Raw genomic sequence first — 19246 nt, 5'->3', positions numbered from 1 at the left:
TGGTTAAAAATAAATAAATTATATATCATACAGACAAATATATCTTAATTACATCCCTATAAGCATATTTATATGTTAATATAAGTTTTGTAATTATTAATTAGGTTCAATAATTTAAATTAATAACTATTAATTTTAAATGTAATTATAGAAAATTTAAAATGGTTAAGATACAAAATTCAAAAGTTGGTTTAAAATATCAAAATTTTGTACCAATCTACGCAAGCCGGTATGTACTAATACATGCTGGTATTGACTGAAATAGGCCGAAACACACCAAAAGGTTGAAATGCACAAAAAAAAATTTATCATAACAGAACATAAACTATTCGATATTGATTTAGGACTAGAACAATATCGGCCAATACCGACTCCCATGGCAATGAGCAAAGATGGATACAAGAATTGGTTAGGCAATTGGAAAAGTTTATACATTTGCGAGACTAGAATAATTCACTATATTTTAACATTACAAGTCGTTATTTAAGTTTAACTTACTCATCCATTTACAACCTTACACCCAATACATCAATTAAGACCACTCATATACTAGAACTTTCCTCTTGAACAAATGAACCTCAAAAACAATTTCTTTACAAAGTATTTGTATTAAAACAAGTTGCTGTCAATGAACAAATAAGAGATGCATAATCAAGCCTTTTTATGTATATATATATATAGGTATTATAAGCTTGTAATATTTTATTGGTGTGAAGGAGACATGCTGCCATATTTGTGCTCTATATGGCATCAAATAAGTAAAAACTCTTTTGAAATTAAATCTCTTCAAATCCAATCACTCTACCGTGCTTAAATTCTTCAAATAAAAATCCTTACTTGATTGGTATTTATCAAAATCAATCTTATGTAACTTTTGCCGACCTTCCTAAAAAAACATAGAAAGATGTTCACGGAATTTGTAACACAAATGACAAGTTGCACATCCATCTAATCACAAAGTGAGTCGTTATTAATGATGGAAATAGAATGTGCAAGTGGCACTAACAACATCAAACATTGAAATCAACAATCAAGTTAGCCTTTGGGAATTGGATGGTGTTAGACTCAAGTTTAATTTGAGTTTCGGGTTCAGGTTTGAGCTCGAAGCTTTCGAGATAAAAACAACAACAAGCCAAAATTAAAATAAAATTGACTTAGTTCCATCATGCATCTTCGAGCTATAACTAGTATTCTAAAAGTGGGTCTTTAAATTTTGAAATATTCTAATACATCTTTAAATTATTGAGGTTATATTAAAAAGGTCATTTTATTACTAAATTTGATAAATTAACAATTAAATGCGACTTTAGATCTTATGTGGCGTAGTTTAAAATGCAAAGTTCAAAGAAAATGAAGGTTGTAAAAATCTTGATTTTGAGGCATCTTTCACACTCTCTCTCTCTTTTGTTTTTCATTTTTACTTTATTTTTAGTTTTAACGTTTAAAATTTACGTGGTAAAATTTCACTTTTCTTCAAAATTTTCATTTTAAATTATATCACATAAAACTTGATCTATCATTTAATGATTGAGTTAATAGTTTTAATAATAGAATGACCTAATTGATATAACATCGATAGTTTGGGATGTAATTAGAATATTTAGAAGTTTGGGGATCAATTTAGAATAAAAATAATAGTTTAGAGATGTATGATGAATTTTTTTTTTTTGTGAATTGATGCGATGGATTATACATATTTAATTAATGTCTACCTAGCTCTACATAATATTGCTGTTGTACAACTAATACTGATACACTACTATTTAAATCCGTTGATGCAAGGAGATCTCCGACCACCCCTAATTCAGGGAATTCACACCATTCCGCTAAACCCATCGTTTGTACCGATTCCACCCCGTATCGCCTACCGACGATGATCAAATCGTAGTTGTTCACGATCGATCTAATGACCCCCGCGGCTTGTGGCCCGTCGTTGGAAACTTTTTCCGCATACATTATGTTGCAACTGTTACCAACTTCATTTTTTTGCTTAACATCTTTCAAAATCTCGGAATCGAGTATGCCGTCCCAGTCCATGATATTCCCGGAATGATGATGATCAGCAATGAGACGGATCACGGTCAGATTCACTTGAGGGTCACGTGCCATCCTTTTGGCTAACGTTAAAGCCTCCCGATCGTCTTTCCCGCCTATGAAAAGCATCCCGATTGAGCAGGTTGGCATCCTTGATGATGTCTTCAATGTCTTCCTTCCCCTATCGGCTACCCTGCGGTCAATGAGGATCCCTACCGAGCACGGTGCTCGGTCCAGGACACTACAATTCACGTTCCGCATCACACTGTTTTCGTCTTCGATTGATCCGTCAATGGAGAATTTCCTATGGAAGGGAAGGATTATAAAAGACGTTTGCTTGTTGAGTGCCATAATACAGATATCTTCGTGCATGAGCTTAGGCGGCGAGATTGCCGTGAAAGCATGAACTGTAACGGAATCCCAATTGTTCTGTTCGTATTGATTGTAAGCAAAGATGTTTTCTAAAGAACTTAGGGCACTGTTTTCATTCTTTTGGTGAGCTATAAACACAGGAGAATCACGTCCCTTTAGTTCAACAATATGAAGGGCAAAAACAACTTGAGGACTCTCCTTCGCAGGACATGTAAGGTCAAGCAACTCGATGATGGTGGAGACGTTTTCGGATCTATGAGTGCATGCAAGAACCCGAAGCTCGGAATCGGGTTTCAAGTGCATTAAGGTTCGTTTTTCATACCCTGCATATCTTCTCGAATCCGGGTCGTAAAGCAACTTCACCAAGAGTGGGACTATAGTTGAATTTACGAGGATACCGAGTACCAAGACACTAAAAGTTGCTTTGGACATAATCTGCAAACGAAAAAGTACATTCAGTGTTTAATTTACGAAACGATGGAGATTCGAACTCAACCGAGTTTTCGATCTGTACCTTATTATCTATGAAACTGCAGAAATATGATAGTTCCACAATCCCTTTGCTGCTCATGATTAAAGCAAATGCCAATGAGTCCTTTAAGGGCATTAAGCTCCAAAATGTGACTATAAAACATGATATAACTTTTGCAAGGAACGTTACACAAACAAAAATGATACTAAATAGGAATCTAGATCGATTCTCCATCATCGATTTCACATCGACTCGCATTGTTGATGTGGTTGTGAAGACTGCGAGAAAAACACCATTGACAAAGCATTCAAGCTTGTCTACCAAGGCAGAACCTAACGGCGGACCGTCTGGAACGGCTAAGCCAAAGACGAAAGCACCGATTAATGGTGAATCGCCGAAGAAATGAGAGAATATACTACACCCTATAGCCACCATTACTATGAGCACAATGTACACTTCCTTAATCGATTTTCCTTCGGGTGTCGTGTTTATTACCCAAAACATCATCGGACGGAACACGAAGAAGAGGATAACCACAAAAGCAATGGATGCCGCCGTGTTAACTGCGGCTACTGATGGTGCATTGGCCCATTTTGCCATGGACGAAAAGACAAAGACGAGGATCAAGGTGCCCACGTCTGCGATGGCCGACGCTGATAGAGCTAATCTTCCGAGCTCGGAGTTTAGGATATTGAGTTCGCTGAGGAGGCAAGCGATGACGGAAAAAGATGTCAACGATTCAATGGTTGTTCCGAGTAAACGTTCCAAGTTTACCTCCTTGCTTTGTTCAGGCTTTTTGAAGGCCGCGAAAATGATTAAACCGACGGTTATAGGTGCTAAAATGGATATAAAACCGATCACCGCGGCTCTCTTCGTCGACCTAAACGCTACCCTCAAATCCATTTTCACTCCCATTAAGAACAAAAATATGACGAAACCGAAAAGCCCCGTGGTATCAATGATTTCAATGCCTGATACCTGAGAAAACAACAATTCGTTGATTGTGTCTAGTTTTCCCAATACTGTATGCCCCAACAACAAACCGGCCTACATGTTAAAAAAAAAAAATTAATCCAATTCCGATGAAAGCATGCATTCCGAACACAAATTTATCAAAAGAGATGATAACTTACAAACATTTGAGTGGCAAAGAATGTAATTCCAAGTGGCTTGACGATAAGATAAATGATATGACTACACAAAAATGTCAATACGATTTGCAACTCGAGACGCGGCAATGGATAGGAGAGGAACACGGAGGGATACGACAGGTTTTCCCATATACCCGCTGAGTCTACCTCGCCCGGAACACAAACTTCGAGCGTTTTGTTTCCGTAAGGAAGATACGGTGGCGGTGCGTTACCCATAGTTTCTGCCGCCGGTTGTAGCGTATTGATAGGATTGGATGTGAAGTAAGGAATTGTGCGAAGGCTTAATGCTTTTCATAGAATTTTCTCTTTGTGAAGAATATAAAGAAAGGAAATTAAAGAAAACTTGGTCGAATGTTTATGTTAGTTACAATAAATTGTAGTGTTGATAATGTTGAAAACAGTAATTTGTTATTTTTATTTAACAAATTTGATATATTTATACAAATTTATGAATATTTCGACTCAAGTGTAAAAATAACAACAAAAAAAAACTAATAATATTACACACATAATAGTGTTAGTTTGAATGAGAATAATTCCATTAAATCAAAGTTCGATTCTCTAAACATTTGAACTAATTCTTTAAAATTATTTAAATATATCTATATTACACATATTTATATCTATTTCAATACCCAACACCCACTTGAAAATGACGCCCTAATTTCATATATAATTTTGAGATTTATTTCAAAATGTAAAATTGAAGAAGAAAAAATCTAATTATTATTTCCCTCAACATATTTTTTTTATGTTCTCTTGCAAATTTAAATTTTATATTTCAATTTGATCCATTCTAATTTTTGTATTTTTTTTTAATTTGAAATTTCTATCCTAATTAACGATAGCAGTTAAATTTGTTAAATTAATTTCTACTATTTTCAAAACTTATACGATAAACATATTATCACATATGTAATATCATGTTATGTTGCTATTTCCACATAATAGTACTCGCAAAAAAAATGATGTTATTTCAATTCATGGGTTTAATGACTATTGTTTGAGTTGAGATTGAAATTTTAAAAATCCAATTAGAGAAGCGAAATTAAATCCATAACTTACGAGACCAATATCAAAATTTGATCTAACTAATTTAATTGCTATCATTTAGATTATAATTAAATTTTAAATTTTAAAAAATAAATAAAATAAAATGAACTTTCACAAAACACACAAACACTATGCATTTAGCTTGAAATTATCAAGGCCAATCTTAAATCCCAAGGTCTCTATTTCCTTTTGAGCTTGTGCTTGAAAAGATTTGTAAGTAAAAGGCTTGTACTTTGAACTTTGAATGGTACAATCAAATTGTGGAAACACAAAATAATTTATTGAGATTCGGTCCTCTTCCTTCTTCACCTTTACTCTATGCTTTCGCACTTGTGTATAAGTAGTTGTTTATGGCCTGATTAATGCAAAAGAAATGTGCTAAATACTATCAGTTGGGTCGAAATAATTAATTTTCCTCTCGTTGGGCTCTTAGAATCTGAGTTCAAAGATCCATTACTTGACTCTTTCACGTAAACTGTTATCATCTTATTCATTGACAATGTATAAAATTTACAGTTTATTCATTCATTTTTGTGGTTGGGTTAGGAGTTTAATTGATGAATATGGAAGGCACCAAGCTAGGCTTGCTAGAACCATATACGAATCCATGGCGAAAAACTTTGGTCTCGATTCGAGACTATCGAAATCTTATTTGTTGGAATCGACTAGATTTATACGTGTTCATCGGTACCCACAGATCCCTAAAGGTAACCAAGCTTGGGGAGTTGGAGTTCATACAAATAGCTCGGTTCTTTCGATATTGAAGCAAGACCAACTCGGAGGACTACAAGTTTTCAAAGATAACAAATGGATCCATGTTAAACCCATAGCTGATTCCCTCATCATCAACCTTGTGAGATATGATGCAGCTCCTAATTTTTTTCTCAATACCTAAATTTTTTTGTTTTATTTTTATACATAAACTATAATTTTCATCTCATTTTACTCCAAAAATTACTACATCCAATAAAAATGTGCCATGTGTTATGTTCTTATTAGTAACTTTTTTTTCTTTTGAGGGTAAATAAAAACCAATGATAACTAAAGTGAAACAAAAAATATTTAAATACTAAAGCGAGAAAATAAATATAATTCAGGGGTTAAATCATAATTTAAGCCTATTATATGCTTGTCAATTGGACAAGTCATGTTGATTTTTGGTCTAGGATTAATTTAGATGGCATGAATTCAATTTCTAAATTTTTTGGTTATTTTTTTGTTTGTATCATTTTGGTTTTTTTTTTTTTTTGGTATCATTTTGGGTTTAAGTCAAGATTCAAAATTTTTCAAGATGGGTCCATGGGTGGCAAGGCCTTGACCCCCTAAAATTAGAAACTTAAAATTTGACTTTTTAAAATTTATAAAATTTTAAATTAGTATTTGGTAAAATTGTACTTTGACCCCTAAAATGATAATTTTTTTTATATAATCTTTTTTTAGTTCAAATCATTTCGAGTTCCGGTTCATGTCGTTTTGGTTTTGGGTCAATTTGAATTAGAGTCCATTTGGATCTTGTTCATGTTGTTGACGTTTTATAATCAAATCGGATCGAATCATATTTAAATTCAAATCAATTGAATCTAGTTTTCAAGTTCGGATCAAAATTAACACGTTTCCTTTGAGATTTGATGAGAAAATTTTGCATTAATCAGGCCATAAACAACTACTTATACACAAGTGCGAAAGCATAGAGTAAAGGTGAAGAAGAAAGAGGACCGAATCTCAATAAATTATTTTGTGTTTCCACAATTTGATTGTACCATTCAAAGTTCAAAGTACAAGCCTTTTACTTACAAATCTTTTCAAGCACAAGCTCAAAAGGAAATAGAGACCTTGGGATTAAGGGTTGGCCTTGATAATTTCAAGCTAAATGCTTAGTTTTTTTTATACAAGTCTTTGTATTGGTTTAATTCATGAATTTTAATGTACTTAATTTTAGTTTCTTTTTCGAAATTTGAGATTTTAATCATGATCCAAATGATCATATCAATTAAATCTATTAGATCAAATTAGATATTGACCTGGTAAGTTATGGATTTCAATTTTTGAAATTTCAGTCTTGACTCAAACAATCGTTGTTGAATCTATTAGTTAAAATAATGTGATATTTTCGATGAGGATTATATGGAAATAACAAGTTGACATAATATTTTACACATCTGATAATATGTTTGTTATATGAAATCTTGAAAACAGTCAAATTTAACTTAACAAATTTAACAACTAACATTTGGTTAGAATTAAAATTTTAAATTTATAAAAGAAAAACACAAAAATTAAAACTAACCAAATTCTTTGATTTAACGTAATTGTATATACGACCCATTTGCTCTTTAATTAAATATATATGGACTAATTTGATCATTTTTTTAGTAAAGAGAACAAAATGTAATCCGCAAGGGTTTCTATGGTGCTTTTACCTTTAATTCAATCAAGCCAAATATGATTTTAATTCAATTTGATTTGACCATAGAAAAGTCAACAATCCAAACTTGAATAACATGAACTTAAAATGATCCGAGCTTCAAACAACTCAAACTAAAACAATCCCAAACTCAATGACTTTAAAAACTTTTAAATAGTACATTAATTTAAAACTTTTGAATAGTACTGTAATGACCCAAAATTCACAGGCATCGGAAAAGTACATTATCGGACCTCTGTCTTAGTAAACTAAGTCCGTAAATAATTATTAGGAGTAATTGTGAGTTTTGTAGTATGTTTAAATAGGCTTTAATTAAGTTAAATTAGCTCAACTTAGAGAAAATAGTAAAAATGACTAAATTGAATTAGGGGTAAAAGTTTAATTATAGATTAAAATAAAATAAAGGGGATTAAATAGGAAATTATGCCTATTTGATTAGGTGAGGCGGCAAATGGGAAGATTTTTTTGATTATGTATTATATATATATAAATATTATTATGGTTTTATATTAAAATAGTGACAAATGTATGGTATTGATAATAAAAATGTGTAAAATACATGAAAATACACTTGTAATATATTTGTATATTTTCTTAAATAATAAGCAAAAGATATTTATTAGTTGTTATTATTATATTATAAAATAAAATAGATAAAGACAAGTGTAAGGTGATGATAAATACAAGTGTGTTAAATACAAGTCGAAACAAAAATAAATAAATAAATACTAAATTTGCTTCCATTTTCCATCCAAGAAATAAATAAAAAAATTAAACTTAGGAGGTAATGGAGGGAGGGGCTAGTTTTCGGTTTTAGTTCAATATTTGGTCTTGGTCCTTGTATAATTGTTCCATCCAGGCAATGAGCATATCAGAATTCCCAGTGTTACGACATTTCTGCTGCTTCTGGTCCTCAGGTCTAACCTGACCAGCGGAATGGGTGCCGCCGTTCATGTCAGGCTGGACCCGAGACGCTTCTGGTTCTTCGCTAGTTGATGACAGTGAGCGTGCTGTATTCGACAAATTGCTGCCGTTGTTTAGGAACACAAGAGATGCAGATTTTCTTAGTTTCTTTAGCTCTTCTCCTTGTATACCCCAGTCTAGTTTGCCATCGACGGAACCCCAATCCGAAAGGTTGGGAGGCATTGCACCAACTGGTGATGCTGGCGTAGAAAACCCTGAATTACGATTTCCAGCAGGACGCTCGATGACGCTTGGGCTCCGTTTTGAACTTAAACTTGATGCTGCAGTTGGCCCGGATGTTTCAACCCCGAAGGTTGGAGACATCATTATGGGAGAGGATGCTAGGTTCGTTGGGTAGCTAGCACGGAGCTGCTGGTTAAGATTCTGCCACTTCGGAACTCCCGTTGGTGACTGTAGCTGAGGTGAAGCAGCCTCGAGCGGAAGTCCTTGTAACTGAGGCTTAGTACTATCTAGAGATCCGAAAATATCGTCAAGGCTAGTCGACTTCACCCCTCCAAACCTGTTTAATTCCCCGGATAAGGGATGGTTCCAACTGGTCGGGGATTGTTCCAATTGTTGCTGTTGTTGCTGAAAGCGACGGTGAGTTTCCAAATTGAGTTTATCCATGTTTAAATCCTTACCCCGAGCAGTACGTGCAGCTTTCAACCTACTAAAAGGAAGCTGCAACGTAGGAGGTACGATGCTAGACTGGTTCGGCCACATCGATCCGCCTATAGAATTAGTCCCGGTAGGAGTCAAGGGTGGTGTTGATGTTGAAGGTTTTATAACAGATGGAGAAGCTGGAGCAAGCGGGCTCATTGAACCAAATTCGAGCCCGGAACCTGAGTATGATCTAGGTGAAGGCAATGCTGAACCTGTTGAAGCATACAAAGGACGAAGTTCTTCCGGCTTGTGTGCAAAGAAACAAACCCTCCTGTTGCAGTTAGTCTCATCTTTGCATAGACGAGTTCGATATTGGGCAGGGTGAAGCCAAGACTCGAAAATACCATGTGCATACTCACAACTATCACCTTGCTTGCAAGATCCCTTACGGTATTCAGGGCAAGGGACGCAGCTGTAAGCATATTTCCTAGGATCGCGCCTCCTTGCATTCTCCCCAGGATGAACGAAAGGGCACTCGGTCCAATCATGAGAATAAGCCCTCGAGCAAGGTTGGATCTTGAAAGTGTACATCCTAAACTCATCTGTCCCATACATCCCGTTCTTAATGTCAGGAAGAGTGAGATCATAGGGATACTCTTTCTTCTCATTTCCATCTTTCCAAACTCGGTGGATCGAATTTATTTGCACCTCCGACACATCCATCTCGTTTCCTACTCGGAAGGGGAAACCCTCTCTTCCATCGACATTACTTTTCAACAAAGCCTCCAACAACTTCTTCCTCGAGCTGCAATCTGAGTTGCAACTAGCCGGAGCAATCAAATCACCAGGCCTGTTTCCGTTAGCATCAACAGAATTAATATCAGCACAAGCATCGAGCAGGATTTTGACAATTTCAGGTGAACCAGAGGAACCACCGGCAGCAGCACAATGGAGAGCCCTGGCTCCATCGGAACCACAAGCCCTATTGACATCGACTTGGCCGCTTTTGATGATATAATTCACCACATCCTTGCAGCCGAAAATCGAAGCAATCAGAAGAGGCGTTCGTTCCTCAAACCCCATCTTCTTCGTACCTATCCTTCTTCCGTACCACAAGCTAGGCTCATCAATGTCATGACCCTCTTCCTCGATAGCAATCCTAAAACTGATCAAATCATTCGAAGCCGATAACTCCAGCAAATCGGAAAAATTTTGTGTGGCCCCACCGGTTTGAGTTGATTTCCCCATTGCAACACTGCACATGGTAATTAAATTTCTCTTCGATTCTGAGAAGAAAATTTTATAAATTTCTAACAATAAAAATGCAGAGCCTACAATTGACATAAAAAAGGGGAGAATTGCAGAAAAGTGACTCCCTAAAACCCTATAAACTTCATAAATCTATAATAGAATATTAGTTATAAAACTAAAAACATAGAAAACAAATAAATAAAAACAAGACAAATACGGTTCAGCCAATGTCCAAACATGGTACCAATATGTATTTTTAAGACTAACTACCCAACAATAAAAAAACACTTCAAAGTTACTATTTTTTTCTTACACATTTTCTCACCAACCAAACAGCACGCAATCAAAGGACCAAAATGTAAAAAAAAAATACCTTTGAAACACAAATATGAGAACAATAGCAGAAACACAATCAAATCAGGGGCTTTTTGGCTTTGTTTTTTTTTTCTGAAGAAAAAAGTTTTAAAATTTGATGAATGATGTAAAAAAATTAACATATAAATATGATAATTTTTAGTAAAGTAATTATTTTTTTAGTAAGGTAGTTATAACACAACTAGGTGGCTGGATAGTTGTTTTTATATAGCAGAGCAGTTCTTATTTTAACAAAAAAAATGTTTTTATAAATATTAACATCTATAAAGTTAAAATGCTCTAATTTTAGTTTTTGTTTTTTTCAAATTGAATTAGTATGGTATAATTGAAGTTAATTGCATTAGACATCCTCAAATTATAATTCTCATTTTAAATTTGTCCTCAAATTTTAAAACATTTAAATTATATCTTAAACTATCGATGTTATATCAACTAAGTCCTTTCGATATTAAAGCGGTTAAATAACACATAAAATGTTATGTAGCTAAATTTAAAATGAAACATGTAAATAAATAAAACGGTTTTTCTCATAACTTTTAAAGATAAAAACTAAAACTAAAGTAAAATAGGAAAGAAAAAACAAAAGTGAACAATAAAACTTTTGTAAAAACTTTGAAAATGTCAAAACTAAAATTTTTAAATATATTTTTTATTTTAAATTATGTCACATAAGATCTAATTTGTCATTTAACAATTAAATTAATGGTTTTAGTAATGAAAGGATCTAATTAATATAATCTCGATAGTTTATGGATATAATTAGACTGATTTGAAGTTTAAAAATCAATTGTTTAGATTGCGGCAATTAATAATTATAAAAACTAATATTAAAAAATCGAGTAAACTATAAATAAATCTTTTGTTTAGAGTCAAAGCGTTAACAATAGACATGATTTTTTTAGATGTGCTCTTCATTCATAATTTTCGACCATATCAATAGGATTAAATGTTGAACATATCGACGTGCATTATGTGCTTATAAATTGAGGGGTGTATACGAGGTAAATAGAATTTTGGGTCATTATTAACTAAATACGGAAATTGTTTTTAGCTCTCAAAAATTAATTTTTTTACCCATTTGTTTTATAAATATTTAATTAATATATATTTATGAATGTCTTTGTGAATTTTTATCCTAGAATATTTCACCACTTCAATGTTATTTTTTATTTCATCAAAATTATTTTTATTCTCTATTCAAATAAAAATTTTTAACTGGTTAGACCACTAATTCTTAATCTAAATGGTTCAAAATAAATAAGTTACTAAAAAATAAATTTTAAATTTAAATTTAAAAATATTTTAATTTTACAAAAAAAAAAACCAATTCAACCTAAAGATGGCAAAACTTATACTGTTCGATGAATTCTAAATCGGTCCACTCCGAATGAAGTGAGTTTTTTCTTTGGAAAAGTGAATACGGAGCGAGATGGATTGGATTTATTTTAGACAATTAATACGAAGCGACCATGATAATTACTTGTCCCGCCCTGCTCTAGTATATTAAATTAACATTTTATCATTGTATGTATGTATTTTTTTTAAAAGAATCACGATGAAATATTTATTTGCATTTAAAAATTTAAATTATTAAAAATAAATAACAAAAAAATAAGTTAAAGTAACGCTTGATAAGACAGAAATAGATGGATCCAACGTCTACAAAAATAATAGTAAATATACTAATATGTTCATAACTGTTACGAGTCACATCACCATATAACAGTCAAAAAGTCACATGTGATGCTTAAGATAGCAGACAGCAGGACCTTTGAAAGACATCCACCTGCCCTCCTTACACCCATGGATCTTCTTTTTAGCTCCAGCGGGCCAATCAATGATAGCACGCTGCTCTTACCTCTACCATTTTCATACTAATTTCTTTTAATATTATTATTTTACAGCTCGAAATTAAATTATTTATTCAAATATGTAACGTAGTTTATTGTCATACTCAACATTCATCCATAAATTACATCATTCTATTAAGACAACAATTATGTTTTTTTGCTACACTAATAGATAAATGTATTTATTTTTTAAAATGTGCATAATTAAATCAAAATTAAAGTTTTATATATATATTTGAAACACGATAAAAATTTTATGTACATAACTACATCAAATCAAAATTTATATATAATTTTGAGGCTTATCCCTTAAAGAACTGATAAAAATATCTAACAAGTCCTTGTGATATGAAAAATTTATTAAATGAATGTATTTTAGCATTCATTTCAGCTGGTACAGCAACTTAAAGCTGAGTTGCCAAAATTTTATCAAAGCTTTAAATTGGCTGAGTTGCTAAATGGTTGTGGGTATTGCATTGATTTAATTAAATCATTAACAAATATCATTAACTCCATGTTTAAATACCTTATGAATGAGGTCTAATTCTGATTTTAGTCCTTTTATTACGTTGAAATTTGGGATTCAATCCCTTTACTTTAATTTAGTATAATTTTATCATCTATTTTTAAAACGGTATCAATAAGTCTTAATTGATAAAACCATTAGTTACTATCATTGATGATGTGTATTTTTCTTATTTATCATTTTATCCAACCAATTATATTCAAGCGACAATAAATTTATATATAAGTCAAGTGCTTAAAGTTGTTTTTAAAAAAAAATTCATATTGTTACTTTAATCACAACAACTATGTTTCTCAATCTAGACTTGCTAGTAACATTATAAAAAAGATGATCAAATGTGAAATGAAAGAGATTAAATTTTGGGGGGAGTGGCCATGGACAATGGGAGGTGTTGCTACGGGGGTTTTCCCGTAAAATAGGGATTTGCACGGTGTTGGAAGCTAACTTGTGAGGGGGGTTTGAGGGAGTTAAGCTAGCATGGGAGAAGGGAGTTAAGAAGATAATCTTAGAGATGGATTATATAGAGGCAGATAACTTGTTGAATAGTTACACTTGAGATCATAACTTGTTAAGGGGGTAAAGGATTTATTAGAACGAACGGAAAAATTTCGAGTGGTATATATATCAAGACAAAATAACAGAATAGCGGACAATATGACCAACTTTGTCATGAGAAAGAATGTTAAATGGAAAGTTTTTGACGAACCTTGCTGGGCGATATATAATGTTGTGGTGGCTGAGACTCTTAACTCCATGACAAGATAAAGTGGATAAATTTTTATTTTACTTTCATGTTTTCTTTTTGAACAAAAAAAAACCTAAAATTTCAATCAATTTAAGCATTATAAAGAAACTAAATGAATCATAATTAAACCATTTGAAAAAAAATTTAATTTCATAAATCACTATCCAACCTGTTCAATAACAAATTAACTAGCTTATGAATTTTTTTTTCTTTTATCAATACAATATTAAGAAAAGAAGTAAAGATTTTAAGATTTAAACCCGTGTCATACAAGCGATTAAATATATTTTTAGAGATAAATTATTTGGATATTGCTGATGTGTTTACAGCAATGTGGTGGGTGAGGATTCTCAATCAAATAATATTATATATGCTAAATTGCTAAATTTCCTAGTAATGAATCATTGTTAATCTAAATCCAGACACAAATTGCATTTTTAAAAGAAAAAAAAAACAGCTTAAAATATCAGCTCTTAAACACAGCCACTTGACTCCACAGATCAAACAACAATTAAAACACTAAACTAAACTTGTAACAACTGACACAATACAGTTACGAAGAAAATATTTATTTGATATCGGTTGAGTCTTAGTTTGATTGTTATTGGTATTGATATTATTGTTAGTGTAAGATAACGTGGGTTCGAGTACACTGAAACGTATTATCTTCCAATTTATAAGTTGGGGTGAGGTTATAAATAGTTTTAAATATTATATTAAAAAGATATGATATTATAAGAACTTATGATGAGATTAATTTTCAAAAATATATATTTATTTGATGTTTTATGTATAAGGCATAAAACAAATTTATTTGTTACGGTTTATAATTTTATTTGATCCCATTTTTTTATTTGAATTTGGCTTTTTTTTATATATTGAAATAGTACTATTTTATCTTATACATCATATCAAAAAAAAATAATTTAAAAAATTACGAAAAAAACTTTTCAATCTTTACTTTTTAATTTTCATTAAAAATTATAACAATAAAAAAAATAGAAATGCAAAAGAGTGACGACTTAGTAATAAAAGGTTGAGATTTAATTTGTTCCAAATAGAAGAGTACGAGTCAAATTGAATAAAAGCGTAAAAAATTTAGGGTTAAATTTATTGTTGGTTATATATAAGACACCAAATTTTAACATATAACAATAATTTACTCATTTTTTAGAGTTAAAAGTGTAAATTTGCTATCGTACCAGGGGGATATTGAAATTTCTTACTATATTTGCTTCAATTGATATTTGCCCATAAGTAAATTTTTATTCAACTATTATGCCATTGAATTTTATTTTATTTTAATTAATTTTTACCACTCTATATTAATTTTGATAATATGAAAGCATAATTTGATAATAAAAAATTCGTTCATATATTTTATTTTTAATTTAACTTATAAATATTAAAAATTATTTCTAATTAATGAAATAAAAACTTGAAAAATAAAAATAATATCGTAAAAGAATTTTTTATATAAAATAACCATTTTTATTTAATTTTAATCTTATATTAATTAACTTATTGTTGTTAACTATTAAAGTAAAATATAAAAAAATTTATTAAATTTTGTCTCTCAATTTTAAAATTAAATAAATAATTTAACTTAGAGGTGCTCATGGATCAAGCCGGGTGAGCCCAAAAAATGGGCCTAAAATTTTACCCAAATCTAGTCCGGATAAAAATGCTAAAACTCAGGCCCAGCCAATATTAATTTTTTATATGCTTTTTAAATATATATAATACATCAAAATTACTAAAAATTTAAAATAAATATTTCTCAATAAATTAAAAATAAATTTTAAAAAATATATATACTTAAATAACACTAAGATAGATGCAACTTAACAAGTAAATTTCTCTAAAATAATAACAAAATTAACAATAAAACAAGTATTATACAATATTCAAAAAATAACAACAAAATAATAATAACATAATAATGATATGGTAACAAAATAGGGAGAAAAAAATAAGAAAATAGCATTAAAACAACAACAAAATAGTAAATTTTGTTGTCCTTTTGTGAATTCGACCCAACCCAAAAATAGCATCAAATCTATATTTTTGTCTAAACTTTATCAGTTTTTAAGTGAACCAAGTGACCTGGCCATTATCACGTATAAATTTAACTTTAGTGGTAAGTGAGATAAATTTAATAAAAATTCATACATTTACATAAATTAAGATTTTAACTTAAAATCTCATAATTTTATTTTATTTCACCTTATATATTCGTTATTTCTATCATTTTTAGAGACAGAAAGGGAAAAAAAAACCAGCTTTTTTATGGGTTATGGGAACTATGATTAAACTACTTTTAAAAGGTAAAATCTGCAAGTAGGGAACTTTAAACAAGACAGACAGAAAGATAAATACTTTAATCTCTGTTCTTAAAAAAGTATTGTTTTAATTTCATCCAACACTCTTATAAAGTTCCATTTTTTTTATATTTGATTGAAAAACCAAAAAAAAAAAAGTTTTCTGAAGCTACCATCACCATTTTCATGGGACCACATGCTTTGCACTTATGTATGAATTAATCTTTATTCATTATCATATTATATTGTTTTATTACACGACTCTTTTCTTTATCATTATCATCGTGCTCCCTGTTTCTGTTCCTATGTGTGTGTGTGTTTTTTTTTTGTTCTGGTTTTTTGTTTTTCAATGAAGAACATCAATAAACCACCAGCACCATCTTTGAAATGACCTTCTTTTTCACCATTTCCCTCTTGATCCTCACCGCCGCTACCATCCATGTTGTCGCCGCCATCGGCTCAGCCTCCACGGTTGCGGTCGTATACGGCACAGGCACCATATGTGGTATCATAGCTAACGAGCCAACCCAACGAGTCCAATGTTACCAAAACGGACTCAAACTCGACGTTTCGGTATCACCCAACGTATCATTCGAATCAATCTCCGGTGGCAAAACCTTCTTTTGTGGACTTAGATCAGGTGGATTCAGTCTCCATTGTTGGGACACTCGAGCTTTGTTCAACCCAAAGCGTATATATTTAAACTATAATGTCTCGTTGACCGACTTAACCGTCGGTGTTGACCATGTTTGTGCTAGAGAGGTAAGTTCCGGCATAGCTAGGTGCTGGCGAGGGAACCGTGGTTCACCATTTTCATCACCTGGTGATGGTTTAAAGTTCAGTAAGATCACATCAGGGAATGGTTTTAGCTGTGGGATTTTGATGAACAGTTGTAAAGTTGTTTGTTGGGGTTATAATGAAATTAGTGTTGAAATCCAAACTCAATTTGGTAACTTGTCTATGTCGAATTTAGTTGCAGGAGATTCCCATGTTTGTGGATTGACCAAGACAGGATTCCTTGTCTGTAAAGGAACCGGCCAACTCGATGTTCCAACCAGTTCGGCTTTTGAATTCTCCGGTTTAACATCAGGACGGGGTTTCGGTTGCGGTATCCAACGAAGAAACGGTTTGGTTCAATGTTGGGGAAGCGGTGATAATAATAGAGTTAAGGATGTTTCATTTGAAACCATTGTTGCTGGTTTGGATTTCATTTGTGGGTTAACAACAAGGAATTTGACAATTATTTGTTGGGGAAATGCCTTTACAAGTGATGTTCCTGTTCCAATGGTGATTCCAGGTCCATGTGTTAAAAGTTCATGTAATTGTGGTACTTATTTGAATTCTGAGACACTGTGTTATGGTTCAGGCAACATTTGTAAACCGTGTCAAACCGAGCTTCCGATCCCTGTCCCGATAACGCCGGTACCATCACGAGGATCTGAGCTGTCAAAAGGGATTAACAAGCTTTCAATGGCGTTTTTGATTGTGGGATCAATTGGTGCTTTTGTAGGGATTTGCAGTGTTCTTTACTGTTTATGGCAATGGAAATGTGGGTCTTGGCTTTGCAGGTCAAATAGTTCCGTGCAACCCACGGTAGCTAATGATGCTATTGCTCCACCACCTTTAAGATCATTTTCGCTTCGACACAATAGTTTGAGGAGACTCAGCCGGCAACGAAGTGGGTCGTCGTCATCGAAACAAGCAGAGAAAACCCAAAGCTTTTCGTTCTCGGAGCTCGCCGATGCTTCCAACAACTTCTCGATCGAAAACCGTATCGGTTCCGGGAGTTTCGGGGTTGTTTATAGAGGCAAACTTCGAGACGGTCGTGAAGTTGCTATTAAAAGAGGCGAAAACGACTCATTAGAGAAAAAAGCAAAGAAGTTCCAAGAGAAGGAAACCGCGTTTGAATCGGAATTAGCTTTGTTATCGAGGCTGCACCATAAACATTTAGTGGGATTAATCGGATTCTGCCAAGAAAACGACGAGAGGCTTCTGGTTTACGAGTACATGACTAATGGTTCACTCCACGATCATCTCCATAACACGAACAACATCGAAAAAGGAAGCAGCGAACTAAACTCCTGGAAAATGAGAATCAAAATTGGGTTAGACGCGGCAAGAGGGATTCATTACCTTCATAACTATGCAGTACCACCTATAATTCATAGGGACATAAAGTCCTCCAACATACTATTAGATGCAAATTGGACCGCTCGAGTTTCGGATTTCGGATTATCGTTGATGGGACCGGAATCCGATCAACAATTCATGTCAACCACCGCAGTCGGTACGGTTGGGTACATAGATCCTGAATACTACGTCCTAAATGTATTGACACCAAAGAGCGATGTTTACGGCTTAGGTGTGGTATTGTTAGAGCTTTTAACAGGAAGAAAAGCCGTTTTTCGAAACAGAGAAGACAGAACTGGACCAATGGGGGTAGTCGAATACGCCGGCCCAAGGATATCAACCGGGGATCTCCAGTCGGTGCTCGATACAAGAGTCGGGGTGCCAGAGATTCACGAGGTCGAGGCAGTGGAATTAATGGCTTATACAGCTATGAATTGTGTGAATTTGGAAGGAAAAGAAAGGCCTAATATGACAGACATTGTTGCCAATTTAGAGAAAGCTTTAACACTGTGTGAGAATAGTCATGCTAGCCTTTCATCTACTACAATTTCACTTCCTTCAGATTGAATTTTTTTTAATTGCATTTTAGTCCTTTCTTTTTGTCAAAAGAAACCCAGAATTTTGATTCTTATTTATGATTCTTTGATTTGTAAATGAATGATTAAAAAGATTGAAAAAGAAAGTGAACAGAATGTGTTCTTGCATTACGGTCCCTGTAATCTTGCTTTAGTAGTACCCTATTAAGTAATGTTGTCGTGATCAATTACAGGATGAATATCGATAACACGAAAAATCGAAGTAGAAAAATAATGATCATAACATCGAATTACTGCGACTACTTAAATTTCGATAAACTATCTAAGGTTATTTCTAATTACAATATGGTACGTTAAAATGCACTGGAGATTCCAACCAAAATCATTAACTTGGATCTGAATCAGGTAAGGATAACATTGAGAACAGGTTGACTTTACA

At 32.7% G+C, this 19246-nt stretch overlaps 3 protein-coding genes across 4 annotated transcripts; 1 reads left to right on the top strand and 2 right to left on the bottom strand.

Annotated features, from left to right (window-relative positions):
- Nucleotides 1–1650: 1650 nt before the first annotated feature.
- LOC107932450 (cation/H(+) antiporter 4) lies at nucleotides 1651–4335 on the bottom strand. Its single transcript, XM_016864439.2, has 3 exons — nucleotides 4012–4335; nucleotides 2921–3925; nucleotides 1651–2841 (listed from the first exon to the last, which is right to left on the bottom strand). Exons 1-3 carry the CDS (start codon nucleotides 4243–4245, stop codon nucleotides 1702–1704), a joined length of 2379 nt encoding a protein of 792 aa, XP_016719928.1. The 5' UTR covers nucleotides 4246–4335; the 3' UTR covers nucleotides 1651–1701.
- Nucleotides 4336–8144: 3809 nt separating this feature from the next.
- On the bottom strand, nucleotides 8145–10878 carry LOC107932436 (zinc finger CCCH domain-containing protein 66). 2 transcript variants are annotated; one of them, XM_016864422.2, is made up of 2 exons: nucleotides 10698–10878; nucleotides 8145–10359 (listed from the first exon to the last, which is right to left on the bottom strand). In XM_016864422.2, exons 1-2 carry the CDS (start codon nucleotides 10819–10821, stop codon nucleotides 8321–8323), a joined length of 2163 nt encoding a protein of 720 aa, XP_016719911.2. In that variant the 5' UTR covers nucleotides 10822–10878; the 3' UTR covers nucleotides 8145–8320. The 2 variants fall into 2 exon arrangements, with proteins under 2 accessions (XP_016719911.2, XP_016719912.1); XM_016864423.2 differs by having other exon boundaries at nucleotides 8145–10328.
- A 5497-nt stretch (nucleotides 10879–16375) lies between these two features.
- LOC107932408 (putative serine/threonine-protein kinase-like protein CCR3) lies at nucleotides 16376–18975 on the top strand. Its single transcript, XM_016864386.2, has one exon. The coding sequence runs from the start codon at nucleotides 16529–16531 to the stop codon at nucleotides 18836–18838; it is 2310 nt and encodes a 769-aa protein (XP_016719875.2). The 5' UTR covers nucleotides 16376–16528; the 3' UTR covers nucleotides 18839–18975.
- Nucleotides 18976–19246: the final 271 nt, after the last annotated feature.

Source organism: Gossypium hirsutum, chromosome D08 (genome assembly GCF_007990345.1).
Source record: "Gossypium hirsutum isolate 1008001.06 chromosome D08, Gossypium_hirsutum_v2.1, whole genome shotgun sequence".
In the NCBI taxonomy this organism is placed as follows: Eukaryota; Viridiplantae; Streptophyta; class Magnoliopsida; order Malvales; family Malvaceae; genus Gossypium; species Gossypium hirsutum.
Note: the sequence above shows the minus strand (reverse complement) of the source record. Positions and strands in the feature narration are given on the sequence as shown.

Bases quoted from the DNA above. Each gene is read 5' to 3' on its own strand.
- LOC107932450 (XM_016864439.2), bottom strand. From the start codon at position 4,245: ATGGGTAACGCACCGCCACCGTATCTTCCTTACGGAAACAAAACGCTC. The intron at 3,926-4,011 runs GTAAGTTATCAT...TTTAACATGTAG, and splicing joins TCTTTGCCACTCAAATGTTT to GCCGGTTTGTTGTTGGGGCA. The intron at 2,842-2,920 runs GTACAGATCGAA...TTTCGTTTGCAG, and splicing joins GCAGTTTCATAGATAATAAG to ATTATGTCCAAAGCAACTTT.
- LOC107932436 (XM_016864422.2), bottom strand. From the start codon at position 10,821: ATGTTAATTTTTTTACATCATTCATCAAATTTTAAAACTTTTTTCTTC. The intron at 10,360-10,697 runs GTATTTTTTTTT...TTTTCTTCTCAG, and splicing joins CTCATATTTGTGTTTCAAAG to AATCGAAGAGAAATTTAATT.
- LOC107932408 (XM_016864386.2), top strand. From the start codon at position 16,529: ATGACCTTCTTTTTCACCATTTCCCTCTTGATCCTCACCGCCGCTACC.